General features: G+C 52.9%; 1 protein-coding gene across 3 annotated transcripts in view; it reads left to right on the top strand.

Annotated features, from left to right (window-relative positions):
• Positions 1 to 18,676, top strand: part of Sh3tc1 (SH3 domain and tetratricopeptide repeats 1) — a 42,220-nt gene extending 23,544 nt beyond the window's left edge. For all 3 annotated transcript variants that reach the window (XM_021654912.2, XM_021654911.2, XM_021654914.2), the window contains 9 exons: positions 2,718 to 2,851; positions 3,969 to 4,010; positions 8,153 to 9,826; positions 12,021 to 12,201; positions 13,534 to 13,684; positions 15,347 to 15,469; positions 15,702 to 15,852; positions 16,802 to 16,998; positions 18,300 to 18,676. In XM_021654912.2, the coding sequence (XP_021510587.1) occupies positions 2,718 to 2,851; positions 3,969 to 4,010; positions 8,153 to 9,826; positions 12,021 to 12,201; positions 13,534 to 13,684; positions 15,347 to 15,469; positions 15,702 to 15,852; positions 16,802 to 16,998; positions 18,300 to 18,557 (2,911 nt within the window). In that variant the 3' untranslated portion in view covers positions 18,558 to 18,676. The remainder of the gene's footprint in view (positions 1 to 2,717; positions 2,852 to 3,968; positions 4,011 to 8,152; positions 9,827 to 12,020; positions 12,202 to 13,533; positions 13,685 to 15,346; positions 15,470 to 15,701; positions 15,853 to 16,801; positions 16,999 to 18,299) is intronic.
• The last annotated feature ends 274 nt before the right edge of the window (positions 18,677 to 18,950 follow it).

The raw sequence follows: 18,950 nt of genomic DNA on the forward strand, positions 1-18,950 counted from the left end.
GCTAAGCTGCTGTGGCTCTCAGGGGTGCATCTTCTTACTGAGCCTCGCTCCCACTGGCCAGCTCCTCTCTGGCTTCTGGCTGAATCATTCAAGTTCCTGGTGGTTCCTCTCTCATCTCTGTTTCCTCTTGTGAGACACTTGCTGCCATACTGTGCATCCAGCCAGCTCCTCTCTGCCCCAGCTTAGCTAGTAACAGCCACAGAGACCCAATTTCCAGAACCAGTGGCTTCCCAGGTTCCAGGGGGACGGACAGCTTGAATGTTCTCCGTGTCTTCCCTTCAACATATAAAGGCCTGTGAAGCTTCTGGACCTGCCTTCATGGCCTCAGATCTCACTTGCCTTCAGGTCCCCTGAGGCCAGCTGCAAGACAGCTCACCTTTCTTGGCTCTGAACAGTGTGGGTGACCCTTCACTGTCACCTGGTTCTCTGGTGAAATCCCTTCCATAACCACTAACCCCCACCCCAGCCCTGTTCTGTCTCTGAGAGAGCCCTATCTGCACCTGCTCCAGGTAAGGGACCCTCCACGGGAGCGCTCTGGTCATCTCTGAGCTAACTCTCTATAGCCTTGGGTAATGGTGGGTGGGCCAAGTTTGGGGAGTGGCCAGAGAGTCTAGCTGAGCCTACCCTTGGCCAGCTCCTGGTTTCTCTGGACTTGGCCTGGTTAAGACCTCAGCCAAGGAGCCTGGAGACACAGCTGTATGACGAAAACCCTGTCCTCTACTACTGTCTCCTCTATAGCCATGCCTCCCTCAAACTGGCCGTGTTTCAGTGGCCTTGCTGGGGACTGGATGCCGTAGGCAACTCTCATATGCAATCTCTGAAGCTGCTGCCATCAGTACGAGTCCTCTCCCTTCTGTCTCCTGACTCAAAGCATCCCACCTGACAGAGCAGGCGGACACTGGCTGGACCTGCGTGCTGCTCGTACTTAGAGTAGCATTCCCTGGTACCCCATCAAAACGTCAGCATGCACACAGGATGACAGCACAGTCTGTTCACACCCCTTGTGGGAAAGCTCCACAGACTCTCCCCGTCTCCAGTGACAGAATTCTGGGTTCTCCCTTCCTGTATTGTGCAACGTCACATGATAACCTCATTAACTCAGCTGTCATCTGGTTTCTTGAAACAGTGTGGCTCGTGGCTTGTGTCTTGAGGTCTCTCATTACAGAGTTGGCACAGCTCTACAAGGAATGCTTCCTCTGTTCCTGGGCCTTTTGGCAGATGTGGGATTGTTGTGTCTTCGACAGTTCCGCACTTAACAAAAGTCAGGGCTGGGTTCTGGTCCTTTCTCCCCTATCTCCCCAGAGAGCAGGGGTGGCAGCATCATGTTTCACAGCAAAGGACTGTACCCACTTCTCTATTACTCTATTACTGGTATCTCTCCTGCCCTGAACTGGAGCTTGGAAACAGCCCAGCGGTTTTTTACTCTCCTGATGCTATCTCAGACTTGCAGAGAAGGTGGAAGACAGCAACATCCCATCCCTCATCTGCTGATGGCAGATCACTTTCTCTCTTCAGACCCTTTGGGAATAAGTTCTACAAGTCAAGATCTTCTACCCCCTTGCAGTAGAGGCTCATGAAGCCAGGATTTCAAGTAGGACCCAGGGCAGGTGTCAAAAATCAAGACAGTCACATCACCACCATGCTGTTCACAGCTAAAGATAGCTCCAGAGTGCGGTTCACGCTCACTGCTCCACCATAAGCACCTTCCGTCTGCCTTTTCCTCTCTTCTCTTTCTGACGCTGCCGCTCCTCGTCAGAGGCCGAGAGCCGTGCTGTGTTTTCTTCCTTGTGTAAGATGCATTTAAAGTTTTACATTGCCCTGCTGACTTGCTCTCATAAGTAAAACTGCCTCCTCCCTCGCTCTTCTTCCCTGTCTCCTCTGCCTGACTTTATGGCTACATGAGCCATGTCCTTGTGTTGGGTACTCTGGGAAGAATAGTTGTTTCACAGGGGACAGTTCAGTGAGGCTTGAGAATCTGCCTGGCATTCACCTTCCCAGGACCTTTATAATCTAAATATCTAAAAAAAATATTTTATGTGTATGAATGTTTGGTCTGTGTGCCAAATGGGTGTTCGATGTCTGTGGAGGGCAGAAGAGAGCACCAGATTCCCTAGACCTGGAGTAGATGGTTGTGTCTGGGAACCAAACTCAGATCTACAAGAGTAACAAGTACTCTTGACTTCTGGGCTGTTTCTCCAGCCCACTTATAGTCTTTCTTAACCCCGGCCTCAGCAAGGGTACTCTCACGGGCAGGCTTTATTTATATGTATTTGTCTTCACTGAGGTTGAGCGGGGCCAGCCATCAAATGAGGGAGAAGAACCGGGTCTTACTGTGTAAGTTTGTCAAAAAAAAAAGAAAAAAAAAAAAAAAGACAAAACCACAAGGTCAGCTGTAGAGATAATTGTTTGCTGATCATGATTCCTGAATCTGGACATCTCCATCCTACAAAAGAGAACACAGTTCCCATGAGGCAGTGTCCTCTGTGAAATAGGAGCAAGGCAAGGCAATGGACAGAGCCACCTGGCTCACACAAGAGGCAGGACAGACTTGGCTGACCGGTGGCTGTCTTCCAGAGTTCTGGAACGACAGTAAACTCAGTTAACCTGAACACGTCTTGGCCAGACTCCATTTTGCCCACCCATCCCGGATGTCCTGGGATTTGAAAGAGTTAGTTCTTCTAAATAAGGTGTTCTTGTTTGTTTTTTTGTCTTCACAGCCTGGAAAGTGCGATTTTCCTCAGTGAAGACGAAAGGTCATTCTTTAGTAGTGAGGGTCGCTTCTCCGATGAGGATGCCCGGCGGCTCCTGAGCAGGACATCTGGCACAGATGTGTGTACCACATGCAGCCTGGGTAGGTGTGGGGAGGGAGTGGCATCTCTGGTCGTTCTGTGAGCTGTGGAGATAACAAGACTGTGCTAGCTGAGTCATATTAACGTAGAGTCTTTCCAACACTCTGAGCAGATTCCTGGAAGATCAGGAACTGGGCTACAGGGCATGGGCCAAATGCTTTGCAACTGGGTGGAGCCCAGTGGGCTAGTCAAGGCCGCATGTGACTGTCACACTCTGTCCTCCCTGCCAGTGTGGGTTGATGTACTTAGTCCCAAGATACTTCTGGTCAGACGCTTCTGGTTCTTTCCAGGCTCCCCAGGGGACCTCTCTTCCCCACTCTTTTCAACTATCCATCCCCCTTCAGGGTTGGGTACAGACAACCAGGCTCAGAATCCAAAGACATCAAGATTGGTGATACAAGAAGGCAGCCCCAAGGCTCTGGCTGCTGAGGGAGCCTATCTGCACTATCTCGAAGCACTAGATACAGACACCCTGGGCCCTCAGCTTCCAAGGACAGGGAAACCTGAGGTCCTCATTGTGATATGGCCAGCACCCTTTCCAGTTCATGGGGCTGGCCCCTCTGCCTATGCTGGTCAGAATCACTTTTCCCAGCTCCAGGTAGAATTGGCTCCATGGCTGTTGGTTAGCCTGGGCCACTTGGCCTCTAGAATCCCAGGACCAGAATGACCAAAGGCAATGCAGTTCCTCTCCCCACAACATGCCTCAAAGCTCTGCCTGCTCTCATAAGTTCCCATTCTCTACATGTCTTCCATCTTCTTCATCTTTTCCTCATTTGGTTGCTATGGCAATCCAGCAGGCAGTTAGTGCCAACCCAAGGAGGTGGGAAGGAGGCTTGAGTGGTACCATGGGTGAAGGAGCAACCAGCAGAGGGGACTCAGCCCAGTTTGTTCTGCTGCTTGCCGTCTGTGCTGCTGCTTGCCACAGAGCTGACACAGATGAGAGTCTCCCTTAGTATGGAGGGCACCAGAGGTAGACATCCTAGCCTGGAGACATCTGAGAACACAGATTCTCTGGCTCTGGTTGTTGTAGGTGCTGGTGACTACAGAGCTTGCATTCACTTGGCCACGTGAGGCAGGGCCCAGGTGGAGGAGTGACTGCTTCTCTTTTTCCTTTCCTAGACTGGTTAGAAGAAGCTGAGGGTGAGCATCTGGAGCAACCAGGTAGGTACTGCCCTGTGGCTTAGGTCCTCTGCTCATGGCTGAGTCTCAGGTAACAGCTGTGAACACAGGACAGGCAGCAGCGCTGGGTACCATGGGCATTGGCCATCAATACCATGCCTCTGCAGGGTGTGTGTGTGTGTGGGGGGGGTGATGGGTGGTCTGGAGCTTCCCTATTGCACTTGTGGAATAGGGGAACCTTGGGAACCTAGATCTCTTCCGGTAGATGCGTAGCCTTGGCAGGGCCTTCCTTCCTCTGCTCCAGCCCACACTCCTGTGGGTTACCTTTTGAGAACAAATGCTATCCAGATTTCCCATAGTGGGCCTGGCCTCACTGCAAAGAGAGTGAAGCAGTTGGATTTAGGGGCTGGAAAGCACCTTTCTCCAACTTAATCTTCCCTCCCTCTTGGGGCCTGTCTGAAAATGCCCTTTTTACCACTCTTCCTGGGAAGCTATCTCATTCCCCAGAGGGTCTAAAAAGGGGATCTGTCGGTGAACTTTTATCTATTTTATTTGGGTTCTTATACTTCTACCTCCCTTCCAACCCCTCAAACACTAGGTAGGAAAGAAAGGTTAGAGGGGAAAGGGAATGTAGACCTCTTTAGAATTAGTTCCTTGGGGCAAGTCCAATCTTTCTAGTTGGGATATCCAACAGTCCAGCAAACCAGCAAAGCATCAATAGAGAAAGCAGCAGCAGGACGAACCAAGCAGCAGCAAGGAGGGCAGCAGCTGCCTCCTTCTTTCAAGCACCCCTTTCCCTCTAGAGCCTGCAAGAGGCAAACAGTCTGCTGCTGTGGACACTCTAAAGCAGCCCCATATCCTACATCTGGGATTAAGACAAAAACATGTCTCCATGACATAACTGAGTTTTTAAAGACACCAAAAGTTCCACTGCATTCCCTCACCTTTTAGTCTAAAAGGATGGCCGTTCCTCTAATATGAATGAGACTTGTTGCTTTCTTAAAAGGAGATGATCAACGAACCAAACACTTTTTGAATCAGTAGTTTCTTTTCTAACCTGATGACTCTCAGCTGCTCCTGTCTGGAACAGCTCGTCCTTTTTGCTGCCGAGCCTCAAGCTAGGACTCCAAAACTGCCTCCTAACAGCAAGAGGTTACCTCGTAGGTCCCACCTGGATCTGCATTCACTAGTCCAATGATGTCTTTTCCCACAGTATTTACAAACCCTCAGAAGCGTAGACAGTTTTGCCGAGAATCCTGTGTTGCCACACATGGCTCTTTGGCTTCTTTGGTGGAAAGTACCATATTTCTTAGAGTTAATGCAGCAGTCATTTTGAACTTTGAGGCTTTTTAGCAGCTTGGTCATAATTTTTTAGATGACCAAAATGACTGCAGTTGAAGCAGTGAGCATTTTGATACCTAAGGCTTTCGGTGGCTACTGGGAAAACTTACGGTGGTAATCTCTTAACCCAAGGCTCCCCTCTGGCAGCTCAGTTTGCTCAAGTTCAACCTTTTCTTTTGAAGTGGGCTGTTCCTCTTTAATCCTTTTGCCCTGTACAGTCTTCTGCTCCTTTAGGCTCCCAAGCCCACTCAGGAGCTATGGGAACTGGACACCAAAATGGTGTGGAGCAGAGCGAGGTGACAGTTGTGGAAAACTCCAGCCCTCAGTTACCAGGTCTGAATCCTTTCCTTCTCCTTTTTCCAGCCACTCTATTCCCTTTTTAAGCACTTCTATCTCTACCTGCAAACTCTCTAATTGCATAGTGAACTCTGCAATCCTTTCAAAAATGGGAGAATTTAGTGACACTTCTAGTTTTCTTATTTCACCCATTTTTTGTTTGTTTCTCTGATCCCTTCATATCCAGTTGCAACTTTTCCAATTATTCAACCATTCTCCCAACCTTTTTTGAAATGGAATATGGGAAGAAGACTAAGTAGAAACACAAAATCTCCTCTTGGAGCAAAGCAGGAGAGAATCCAGAGGCAGGAGTAAACCTTTTGCTCATACCCTGAAACAGCATACCCATTCCTTTGTACCCCACTCTCTCTTCTATGGCATTAGAAATCAGATTTTTCCATTATTCCAAGCCCTACATCTGGGTGCCACCTGTTGGCATTTATTTTTTTAATCTATTTTATTTTATTGGGGTTTCCTATAGATTTCTCCTTTCTCTACCCCAGTCCCTTCCAGCACCCCAACACTAGATAAGAGAGAAAAAAGGTTAGTGGACAAAGAGAGTGTAGTTCTCTTTAGTTACTTCCTGCTGGTTAGGGTCTTTGGGTTCCTTGGGGCAGGTCCAATCTTCATTTCAGGCTATCTTTAACTTCTCATCAAACTGCATCAACAGCAACCAGAGGAGCAGCAGGGAGGGGCAGCAGCCTCTTTTTTTCTCGGAGCCCCCTCTCTTCAGGCTCTGGCATTTAGACCCTCTCAGAGTCCTCAGAATTAAACCATCTTTAGCTGGCAAAGATCACGCTCCTCTCAGAGCCTGGGAGAGGCTACTAGTCTGCTGCTGTGTACAGTCTAAAGCAGATCCATATCCTGCACCTGGGATTAAAACAAAAACATGTTTATATAAGACATTTGAGTTTTAAAAGACACCAGAACTTCCACTGCAAGGATCTGGAAATGTGAGCCCCTGAGGGCCCTGGGCTATTCCCCAGGAATGGACCCGTCTAAGTTTAACGGGGATTAAAGGAAGAGGGCCAGGAGGAGTCTGGCATTACTGGGATGGGTCCCAGGCCTCCTGCCCTGGGCTCAGTGAGCACAGGCAACTGAGGACGGAGCAGCTTTCTCCTGGGTGGCCAGTCCTCTGCCCAGGTCATGACAAAGCCCCTAGGTCTCCTTCATCTGTCCAGGAAGGAAGATAGCGGAAGGCCTCTGTGGCTGGGCATTTCTTAACCAATCCAATAGGCTCGGGTCTGCTGTAAGGCTTTACAGAATAGTAAACAGAATCTTTTTTATTTTCTGACAGTCTCAGGCTGGCCTGACGTGCTATGTAGCAAAAGAGAATCTTGAACACTTACTTGATCTTCCTCCTGCTAAGACCAAAAGTGTGTGCCACCTCCCCTGGCTTCAGATTGTCTGAAGTGTATTTTTTTAAAAGAATTATTTACTTTTATTTTATGTGTATAAGTGTTTGCATGTGTGTAGGTGTAAGATGTGTGCCTGGTGTCTGGAGGCCAGAAAAGGGCCTTGGATCCCCACTGGAACTGGAATTAAAGATGGTTGTGGGCTGCCATGTGTGCAGGGAAACAAACGTGTGTCCTCCGGCACAGCAGAATTTAACTTTCAAACCTGAAAGCAAAGAGGCTGTTTAACCCCAGTGAAGGAGCCCCAGGGTCTTCCTTCGTTCATTTCCTTCCAAATAATTCCACGTCAGGCCTGTGTTTTTCTAGTAGGAAATGCGTGTCTGCTTGCCATGCCCCACGGAGGATGCTGGCTTTGGATCTGTGAGCAGCTGAGGCCAAGGTCCTGCTAGCAGGTGGTGGGAGACTGTGCTAGGTAGCCAATCCACACTACTTCCCTGGGCTCATTCCCCAAGGAGACTCTCACTTTTCCACGATATGGCTGAAGCCAAGGGTGACGGCAGCCCTGTTCTCGATGCCATTAGTTTTGTCTGCCTTCCTTCACTCTGTGTGTGTGTGTGTGTGTGTGTGTGTGTGTGTGTGTGTGTGTGTTGTGGAATACTGAACCCAGGCCACATGCATGCTAGGTATCCTATCTGTCACTGAGCTATGTGCCCCATACCCTGCTTAACTGTGTTCATTTTATGAGGCGGCCTTTGGACCCCTGCTGATTAGTTGTGCCAACGGGCCATCAGTGATTTCATGGCTTCTAGAGTCTGAGGGGCCTGCAGAGTCACACGCCTGTGGTCGGACGCTGTAGGCCAGATGGTTAGGTGGCTCTCTGAGATTTCTAATGAGTAGCCATCTGCAAACCACCCCTGTGCTCCAACACTCGGGGTCTCTGAAAAGTCTGGGGGCTGCTGGGTAGGAAAGTTGACAAGAGGAATCAGGGCTGACCCTGAATCAGCCTCCAGTGCTCTGGAATCAGAAAGCATCATCCAAAAAGAGGGTGCATCTGGGGGAACAGTAGGTGGGGGACAGTGATGGGGGATACCACACAGGTCAGGGTGGGAGTCAGGCCCACAGGTGACCAGCCTGGCCTCCTGTGATTTCTAGGAATATCTCGGCCTCACCTGAACCCAGAACCACATGAGACTCTGCACATGGTGAAGGACATTCTAGAACGGTGCAAGGCCTGCCCCGACCACCCCGAAGACCCGGTATCCTGGAGACTTGGGGGAGTGTCCAGCAGAGTGAGTTCACCAGAGGAGCCCCCCTTCTGCCTGGATCCTGAGGATGACTGGACAGACCCTGAGCCTCTGGACTCACTGCTGCAGGTCCTGAATGCCCCTGGTTATGAGACCCACTTCCGGAGCCTGTATGACGTCTCACTCCCTTGGCTGAGCACTGCACTCTGTGGCTTTGATGATGAAGAGGAACTGGCCGGACGCTTGGCACAGGCCCGAGGAATTGCCAAGAAAGTCAATTTGAGCATGGCCCTGGCCAGGCTCTGCCTCCTGCTGGGGCGGCTGTGTGCCAGAAAGCTCAAGCTATCCCAGGCCCGGGTATACTTTGAAGAAGCACTGGGGGCTCTGGATGGAAGTTTTGGGGATCTCTCCCTAGTGGCAGCGGTGTATGCCAGCCTTGCTACTGTGTATCTGAAGCAGAAAAATGGGGAGAAGTGTGTGCAGGTTGCACCCAAAGCCGCAGCGCTGCTTCTGGGAACGCCCGGCCACGCATGCAGTGCAGACACTGAGCTCCTGAAGTATGCGCTGCGCAGGGCCATCTGTGGCCTCAGCCCACAGGCCGAGGCCCGGGCCTGCTTTCTGCTGGTCAGGCACTACACTCACCTCAAGCAGCCTGAGGAGGCACTGCCCTACCTGGAGAGACTGCTTCGCCTTAACAGGGATGTGGGGAGCCCACAGGCCTCGTGGCCGGAAGACTGTTACCTGCTCCTGGCAGACATCTATGGCCGGAAGTGCCTGCCCCATTTGGCGCTGAGCTGCCTCAGGGTGTCCTCACGATGGACTAGGTGCACGCTGGCTGGCTCCTTGAGGAGTGTGGACCTGGTACTCCAGAATGCTCCTGGGCCAAACAGCCAAAGGAGGACAGGCCACAGCCTTCCCTCCCAGATTGCTTACTACCTCAGGAAGGCATTGGCCTCTCTGGCTCCGGGCATGGGTCAGGCACTGTGTGGACCTCTCTTTGCCAGTCTGGCTCAACTGTACTGTCATCACCAGCAGCACAGCCAGGCCATCGCCTTCATGTCTCAGGCTGCAGAAGCTGACACCGCAACTGGGGTCCACCCTGTCGTGGACCGATTGGTGGCACTTGCCTGGCTGCACATGCTTTGTGGGAAAAGCTTAGTGGCCATGGACATCCTGAAGTTAATCTCAGACTCGGCCATGGCCAACAAGGTCCAGGAATGTGTGATGACCAACATGGTAGCCATGGCCCTGAAGAGGATGGGCAGGACCCGGCAGGCTGCCGAAGGCTACTTCCGAGCCCTGCACATGGCTTACAGCCTGGGCCACCTGCAGAGCCAGGCGGTAGTCCTGGCTAACTTTGGGGCCCTGTGCCTGCAAGCTGGTGCACGCAGCTTGGCCCAGCACTACCTACGAGAGGCTGTGGGGCTCTTCTCCCAGCTGCCCAGCAGTGTGTGTGGCCGGGACTTCACCCAAGTGCTCCTGTGGCTGGGCCAACTGTGTACCCGCCGGGCCCTCCCCCAGCAGGCCAAGTGCTACTACGAGTGGGCCTTTCTGGTGTCTGTGGAGACGGACCACGTGGAGAGTAAGTACCACCACCGTGGCCCTTCTTCACCTCCTGGGGTTTGCGTGGGTAATGCTGGCTTCCGAGAAAGCGTGTCATTCCTTAGTCAGAGCACCTTGGGGTGGGAGGCAGGGGACAGGGGCTGTTGGTCCACCTTGTAGAAACCTGGAGATGTTTGCCGCCACCACCTTCAAGGCAGACAAACCTCTTCACCTCTTCCTGTGCTGGGCCAGACATAATGACAAACGGGAAGTGTGCGGAGGGTGCCTTACTCTAGGGCAGTGCTTGTCAACCTGTGGGTCACGACCCCTTTGGGAAGGTAGAATGACCTTTCTCACAGGCCTGCCTAAGACCATCAGAAAACATAGATATTTACATTATGATTCACAACAGTAGCAAATTACAGTTATGAAGGAACAATAAAAATAATCTTATGTTTGGGGGTCACCACTACACAAGGAACTGTTATTAAAGGGTCACAGTGTCAGGAAGGTTGAGAACCACTGCTCTAGGTACTCCATTCCTCCCCTCACTCTCCCCACACACACCATCCTAGACATGACATTGAGATTTGGGGCCTGACTGAGCTAACACAAGTTTGGGACCCTGTGGAGCTGGGCCTCCAGTTTTGTCTTCTACAGTCCTGAACACTTCACAGGGCTTCTAAATAGAGCTCGCCAGAGCCTCAGAGCAGATCAAATTCACCCACAGGGACCTTGTAAAAGTATAATCCAGGTCTGGCCCACAGGTGGGACCACGTTGTCCTTGCTGGGGCCTGGAGCTGGACAGGAAACAGGTGGCCAAGCCAGAACAACCCTGGAGAGGGTTATCAGCATGTTCAGAGGCAGTTGTGGCCTGGGGAATGCTTCTTTGGCTAGAGGACTGAGGAGAGGTTAGCCAGGCAGGGAGTGCTGGAGGAGCTGAACCTTGTAGTACCTTGCAGTATTGGGGGTATGACTCAGCTGTGGAGCTAAGTGTGATCAGGAACCACAGCCTATGGTTTTCCCCTTTTCCCAAGAGGAATGGAGAGCCATCAAGTCTATAGAGCACTCACCGTGGCTATGGAGAGTAGGTGGGTCTGGCTGGAGTCTGTTCTCCAGCAGAGACCTAACACACACTTGAGGTCTCATGGACATGATTATGAGGAGGGAGCCAAGGAAATCCCCCAAGGATTGAGTGTAGGGTCCAGCAGGTAAGGCTTTGGCAGGACAGATTCTAACATGAAAGGGACCAGGAAGCCCCAGGTTACACCCTTGATCTGGGGCCAGACTTCCACAGCCTCAGGAACCTGGCCACACAGCCACCAGCCCATCCCTGCTGATGTAAGACCTCAGTATCAGCAGAGGGCCAAGCCATATCCTCCCCCGGGGAGGCCAAGGGATGACCCTAGGGCCATAGACCAGGTCACTGTTGAGCCAGTGTTGGTGCATTGTGTTTCTGGATGGGGTCTGATGCATCGATGGACAACTCTTCATGGCGGGTCGTCATTTCCATGAGTCTGCCAGCAGCACGCCCCTTCTGGTTTTAGAAATCTGCAACCTCTTTCCCTTGGTCAGGCTGGTGAAAGGTTTATAATTCTGTCGATGTTTTCTAAGCACCAGACTTTGGCTTTGGGGGTTTCCTCCACTGTCATTCTATCGCCTCCTCCCTCCCCGGCATCGCTTTCCATCTTAGTTCATTAAGACGGAAGTTGAGGTTTGGGATTTTTTTTTTCCTCCTTTCCTTTCTTCTGCCTCTGTGATTTCCAGGTTGTCTTGACAATTGGGGATGCCTCGTGGCTCCCAGCCCTGACTTTTGGGCAGCCCAGTGAGCCATGGTTTGGAACCTGGCCTCCTAGATAGCTCACAGGCTATCTGAGCTATCTGAGCTACCTGAGCTAGGCAGAAGCCATTGTTCTACATGGCAGGCTCCAGGCAGGATGCTGACTGTGGACTGTCTCTGTATTCAAATATATTGAGCTGCCATTTTCCCAGGATGAGCACTATCTATGGGATTCCCTGGTATGTCAATTAATGGAAACCTCATGGTGTGCTATTCTGCAGACTATGTAGCCTAGCTCTGGGCTCAGTATCCCCATCTTTGAAGACATGACTCATGGAAGTGAAGAAGAGGTAGCCATACAGTGGGGCTTTGAACCCCCACCACACACAGGCACTGGGGTGCCTCAAAGGTGATGGAGCCAGGAGGGTGACATCCTCCCTCTGTCCCTACCCAGGTCAGTTACAGGCTGTGAAAAAGCTGTGCCACTTCTACAGCAAGGTCATGCCCAACGAGGTGCGATGCGTCATCTACCATGAGTTCCAGCTGGCACTGGCGCGCAGGACCGATAACAAGGTGCTAGAGGGGCAGCTCCTGGAGGCCATCAGCCAGCTCTACCTGTCGCTGGGCACCGAACGGTAAGAACAGCAGTGTAGGGGCCACAGAAACCCTGGGGAGCCCCCCTCCAGGACATGGGGTCATTCATTCATTGTTTATGACATATGAGTCCCAGCATGAGGGGACTAACCCTGCTATCCTCACACTCTCAGTTACACAAGGGCCGTCACTACAAGCATTTTGAAGCCACCCATGCCATGGTTGCTGCTGTGAGCTGACCCCTACATGTCCTTGCTCTTTAGTTGTCAGACTGCGGCCAGGGCAAGTTGGGTGTCATTCACCCACCAGATGTACGATGGTGGTGGCCACATGCTCTCCAGGCCCCTCACCACAGAGGGCAGAGTCAGCTTCCCTGGAGCTGGCTCTCAGGCTGTATTTGAGACCTGAAGTTCTGCACTGCAGTTCTGGCCAGCCTGAAAGTTGGTAAACTCCTCAACGTGACACTTCCCCTAAGGCTGGGACACTGGAGCAGGGAAGTGCATCTGAGGAAACAGGAAAGGCTCCTTTCCCAGCACAGAAGTCAGAGCAGGAGCAGCGGGCCCGTGGCCTAGAGCAAGGCTTCTTGGATATGTGGCTGTCCATCTCCCTGGAAGCTTGTTGAAGATGCTCAGCCCTGCCCAGGCCTCAGGTCAGAGACTTAGGATCAGGGACAGCAGCTGCTGAGAGCAGTCCTCTGTGACACGTCAAAATATTCAAGTTTGAGAAGCCCTGGCCTACAATCTGAATTCTGCCCTGTGCCTGTTTCCCTACTGTCTAGAAAAGGCAAAGGCTGTGTCTTGGGGTTTCTGTTGCTGTGATAAAACACCATAACCAAAAGCAACTTGAGGCGGAAAGGGCTCATTTCAGTTTACACTTCCATATCATCGCCTGTAACTAAGAAAAGTCAGGGTTGCAACTCAAAACATGGCAGGAACCTGGAGGCAAGAGCTAGAGCAGAGGCCACAGAGCGCTGCTAACTGGCTTGTTCAGCCTGCTTTCTTACAGAGCCCAGAACCACCAGCCCAGAAATAGCTCCACTAACAATGAGCTGGGGCCCTCACACATCAATCAAGAAAACACACTGCAGGCCAGTCTGCTGGGAATATTTTCTCAAATGAGATTCCCTCTTCCCTCGTGACCCTAGCTTGTGCCAAGTTGACGTAAAAGTAGCCATTACTGGCTGGATCCAGTGTGTTGGGGTTGACAGAACATAGAGGGTTCCTCACACACAGCTTTCTGTCTTCCCTCTGAAGAGCCCCCTTTGTCTTTCCATGCTCGGGGGAGGGGGAGCAGGCAGGATGTTTCCTTCAGGTCCTGCCCTTCCAGAGCATTCTGTCGGCAGATCGTGTTCCGATGCCTGTGTCTGACCCCAGGGCCTACAAGTCTGCTCTGGACTACACCAAACGGAGCCTGGGGATTTTCATCGACCTGCAGCAGAAGGAGAAGGAGGCACGCGCCTGGCTGCAGGCAGGGAAGATCTACTATATCCTGCGCCAGAATGAGCTGGTGGACTTGTACATCCAGGTGAGCTCAGGGCTGGCAGGGTGCACTGGCTCACTCGTACTCACCACCCAACCCACCTAACTACCCACTCACCTGCTCACCTACCCACCTAAGCAGCCATAGACCCACCTAACTACCCACTCGCCTGCTCATCTACCCACCTAACCAGCCATAGACCCACCGAACTACCCACTCACCTGCTCACCTACCCACCTAACCAGCCATAGACCCACCTAACTACCCACTCGTCTGCTCACCTACCCACCTAACCAGCCATAGACCCACCTAACTACCCACTCGCCTGCTCATCTACCTGTCTACTGCCTTACCTTGTGCCTACCCATCTACCCACCTAACCAGCCATAGACCCACCTAACTACCCACTCATCTGCTCATCTACCTGTCTACTGACTTACCTCGTACCCACCCATCTGCCCACCTAACCAGCCACAGACCCGCTTAACTACCCACTCACCTGCCCTGCTCCTACCTGTTCATCTACCTTCCGCTCACCCATCTACCTACTCACCTACCTTCCCCTCACCCATCCACCCACTTAGCTACCCACTCACCCACACCCACCCACCCATCTAACTACCCACTAACCCATTTACCTGTCCTCTCACCTGTTCACCAACCCACTCATCTACCTGTCTGCTCACTCACCCATCTATCCATCCTTCCGACCACCCACCTACTCATCCACTCATTGCATCTCCCTGTTCACCCACACGTGCATTTGCCCATCCGGCCAGCCACACGTCCATCCCCTCATCCGCCTATACTTGCTCATCCTCTCACCCATCCATCACTGTGGAGGACCACTGTTGAATGCCTCCTGTATCCCAGGGACCTGGTGTCCTCAACTTCCCTCAATGCCCAGCCTCTCTGAGCTCCCTGGGCAGAGGGTGGGTTCTGTGTGGTACATAGCAAGTGCTCAGTGGATGTGTGAATGCTGTATCTACTCAGTTTATACGCAGAAGGACTTGCTTCAGCGGCTCGTGGTGTATTGACTTCAAAACATGCTTATAATAGAAGTTGTGATGCTTCCCAGACACAGTGTGATCTGGACAGATGAGGAGGACAGGAACAGCATTGTGAGGTGCAGATCTAGGATCAAGGAGCCCGGGGCTTAGAGAGCACAGGGAAGGCCCCTGAGTCTGAGCTCAAGCAGCTTTGAGTCAGGGTGGGGAGCTGGCGCCACCTGCTGGAAGAGAATATCAAGGTCCGATCTGGACGCTAGAGAGTGGATAAGCTTTATTCTCGCATCACTGAGCAGATGTTTGTTGGGTATCCACTATGTACCAGACATTGCAAGGCATACCTGGACACAGCAGAGAAGCCACAGTCTTAGGCCCTGTCCTGTGGCACTGATAGGAGAGAAGGGAGCATGGCTGGGTCAGGAAGAAATAAGATGTGGTGAAAGCACAGGTGGTGTAGGGGCAGGGAGCTGTGATTTGAACAAGTGGGCTGACCAGAGGCCAATCTGAGCTCTTCCCTGCTCACCTGGGCAGCCCGCACCTGCTGGGCTCTGGGCCTGCAGCTGGACTGACGCTTCTTAGCTCTCAGGTCCCGAAAGCTGCCCTCCTCAGAGCCACAAGCCCACAGGGGCAGAAGGGAGGTTCATGTTTCCAGGTGTGAGGGCACACATCTCAGAGGCATGGCCCCTTCTGGTCCTTACAGGTGGCACAGAATGCAGCCCTGTATACTGGGGACCCCAAGCTGGGGCTGGAGCTGTTTGAGGCAGCTGGGGACATCTTCTTCAATGGGACCTGGGAGCGGGAGAAAGCTGTGTCCTTCTACCGGGTGAGTGGCCACCTAGGGCAGGTAAGGTGCGCTTCACACAGGTGCAGCTGGCAGAGGCTTCCCACCTGGAGGTAGAGAGCTTCTTTCTTGGAGTGTAGCTGGCTTTTGGATCCCTGTCTCTGGTGTCAGGACAGAACCATCCACTGTCCTATGAGAAGACTGCACACATGTGGGCCCATGCGGCATTTTGCGAGTTGGGCACTGCAGAAGCCTAACATCTCTATGTGGACAGGACCGGGCACTACCCCTGGCTGTGACTGTAGGAAACCAAGAGGCAGAGCTGCGCCTGTGCAACAAGCTGGTGGCCCTTCTGTCCACGCTGGAGACACCCCAGGAGGGCCTAGAGTTCGCCCATGAGGCCCTAGCACTCAGCATCACTCTAGGTGAGTTCCCAGCCTGGTACCCAGCTCTGCACCCCATCCTACTAGGCCTCCAGCCCCAGGTCTGCAGAGCAGACATTACTCAGCTTCTCCCATCTCCTGCGAAGGCTGGCTGAGGCCCACAGCAGCTCTGCTGAGCCAGCAGTGGCTAGCCACAGCAAAGCACAGGGCATGCAGGGACTCAAGAAGAGCAAAGCTTGGACGGAGGCTTCCTCTGCCCCTTTCTCTTGCTGGACCAAACGCTGGCCGGCTTGCCCTGCTTTCCACTCGGGTGAACTTGTGTGTGCTGACCTCTCTCATGCCCCTTTGCCGCCTCTCCTGTCCTTACCCACTGCCTGCACTTGGTTTCCTACTTCCGGGCTACTTTCTGTCCAGCACTGAACACTGTCTGGGAGTGTCTGTGTTCCTCCTGGGAGGAGCTCCAAGTGGGCTGGCTGGGCCCTCAGGCCTGCAGGAGGTGTGCAGCTGAACTCAAAGTGCTGGGGACAGGCTCCTTGGACTGGCGCTTGAGCCCACCCGTTGCAGGTCGCCTGTTTGCGGGGGAAAGGGCTCTGATGAGCATAGCTCCCTAAGGTGAAGGACTGCGCTGAGCATACAAGGTGGCAGCCACAGCCAGTCCTCGAGCCCCGTGCCTGGGAATGCATAGATCATGGACCTAACCAACCAAGGCAGCTACCCCAGGCAGCTCCATGCAGGCATGAAGTGGGCACACAAGCCTGCAGCTTTGCTAGATCTGCAAGTAGAAGCAAGGGAAACCGCTGTCATTAGCTCCCTCTACAGCGAGAAAATGAGTCTGGGAACGGGAAACGACTAGCTAGAGCTTCCGGGGCAAAGGCTGTGACTGTACACAGCTGCATTTACAAGCTCTCTCCTCATTGGCTTGTGCCCTGCCTGCCCCACTGGGCAGTGTTTTCACACCTGTTTCGCCCCCCACCCCCACCCGCTCCCTCAGGTGACCGCCTGAACGAGCGAGTGGCCTACCACCGGCTAGCTACCCTGCACCACCGGCTGGGCCAAGGAGAACTGGCTGAGCACTTCTTCCTCAAGGCTCTGTCACTCTGCAACTCACCCCTGGAGTTCGATGAAGAGACCCTGTACTATGTGAAGGTGTACCTGGTGCTGGGTGACATCATCTTCTATGAACTGAAGGTGGGCAAGAAGGGTCTCATCCTGGGGTCGAGGCACTGCTCTGCCTGAGTGTGGAGTCTGCCTCCCAGCAGTGGAGGCAACGGGAGCCTCACGTTCTCCCAGAACAAGGCCTGGCTGTGAGAAGCCAGCGAGCTCAGCAGACAGGGCTAACCTCTTGTGCTGGTCAGGCTTGGTCCTCTCATGTGACAAATAGAGGGCACAGGGTACAGTATACCAGCATGGGAAAGTGGTTAGGGACCTTCCCAGATGTGGTGATCCCCCAAAGGAACATAAAGGGACAAGGACATTTATGACCATTGACCCCTGAGACTCACATCACGGTGCCTCCTCTAGGAAGCCCATCCAGGATGTCAGCCTTCCTCCACAATTCCGTGCTGTAACTCTGTGGCATTGTCTTTCCTACTCAGCTGGAGATGATACCATCCTGCCTCACATTGAGGGAAACCGAGGTTCAGGAAGGGGTACGCTGATGCCAGGCTGCCCGAGTCCTTGTTGCTCACAGCTGTAGGCACACATGTGAATCCGAGCACCACACACGTACATATTCATACACGTACATATTCGCACACACTTTGGCTGTCCTTCCCACCTAGCTGAGTGCTGTCTCCTTCAGAACGTCTATCCTGAGGTACCAGGTACCCCCCATACTTCCTCATGTCACAGAGTCAGCCAGGGAGGGGTGGTCTTGAACCCAGAGTGAGGAATGCCACCTGGATTTCTGGATCACACTTGAGGTGGGCTTGGAGCTGCTCTGAGCCAGCCCCCAAGCTGGTGTGCCCTTAGCTGGGACACCTTTTAAAAAATGGTATCCAGCTGGGTGGCGGTGGTGTTTGCCTTTAATCCCAGCACTAGGAAGGCAGAGGCAGGCGGATCTCTGAGCTCTCAGCCAGGCTGGTCTACAGAGTGAGTTCCAGATCAACCAGGGCTACACAGAGAAAACCTGTCTCCAAAAACTAAAAAAGAGCAAAACCCAACAACAGCAATAAAAGGTGTCCAAAACCAAGGACTAGGGAGCTCCAGCCCTGTTGGGAAGAGGCTGTGACTGTGATAGGGCAAGATGGGATGTCCTCATAGGATCCTGAGGTGTCCCTGTGGGTCAGCCATTACGGGGGTGTGCTTGGGAGTGAGCCTGGGAGAGTGTAGCCCTTGGTCGCTCAAGGTATTTCCACTTCTCACTCTGCCCATTATGGGAGGGTGAATCAGAGTGACCCTGTGTTGTGTATCCCTTGGGGGATGCTCCCTGTGTTCCCCACCCCACTCAGTGACTCAACTGAACCCGGTCAAACAACATCTACCCACAGGACCCCTTTGATGCAGCCGGCTATTACCAGCTGGCCCTGGCAGCGGCCGTAGACCTGGGCCACAAGAAGGCTCAGCTGAAGATTTACACGCGCCTGGCCACCATCTACCACCACTTCCTCATGGACCGCGAGATGTCCCTCTTCTTCTACCAGAAAGCCAGGACCTTTGCCTCAGAACTGAACCTCCGCAGGACCAACCTGATGCCCCAGCGCTTCTGTGGCAGGGCACCCTGGCTGGCCTCTGGCCACCCATCTTGACAGCCTGAGAAGGGGCGTGTGCAAGGGGACGCTTCCTCTTCTTGGGGTGCAGGCAGCTTTTTTCTGGGGGTGGGGGGGAATCACTGAAGGACCAAACAGTAGTAAATATTTTTCAGCAACTGTGGTATCTTCTAGGTGTATGATAGGTCTGCCCGTGGTGGCAGGCTCCACCCCTCCCAGCTCCCTGACCCATCCATTTTCTGGACCCACTGCAGCCTAGCCCTACCTTGTCTTCAGTGAGGACTGAATCTAGCAGGTGTTGGCAAAATCTCCTGCTGGCTCTCATGGTGTGGCCTTGGCAAATCACTTGCCTCAATCCTCCATCCCCTTGTCTATCAAAAGGTGGCCTGGGCCTAAGGCAGCCTCTTTGCTATCACTGCTCTCTCGTGTATA

Source organism: Meriones unguiculatus, chromosome 12 (genome assembly GCF_030254825.1).
Source record: "Meriones unguiculatus strain TT.TT164.6M chromosome 12, Bangor_MerUng_6.1, whole genome shotgun sequence".
NCBI classification, from domain to species: Eukaryota; Metazoa; Chordata; class Mammalia; order Rodentia; family Muridae; genus Meriones; species Meriones unguiculatus.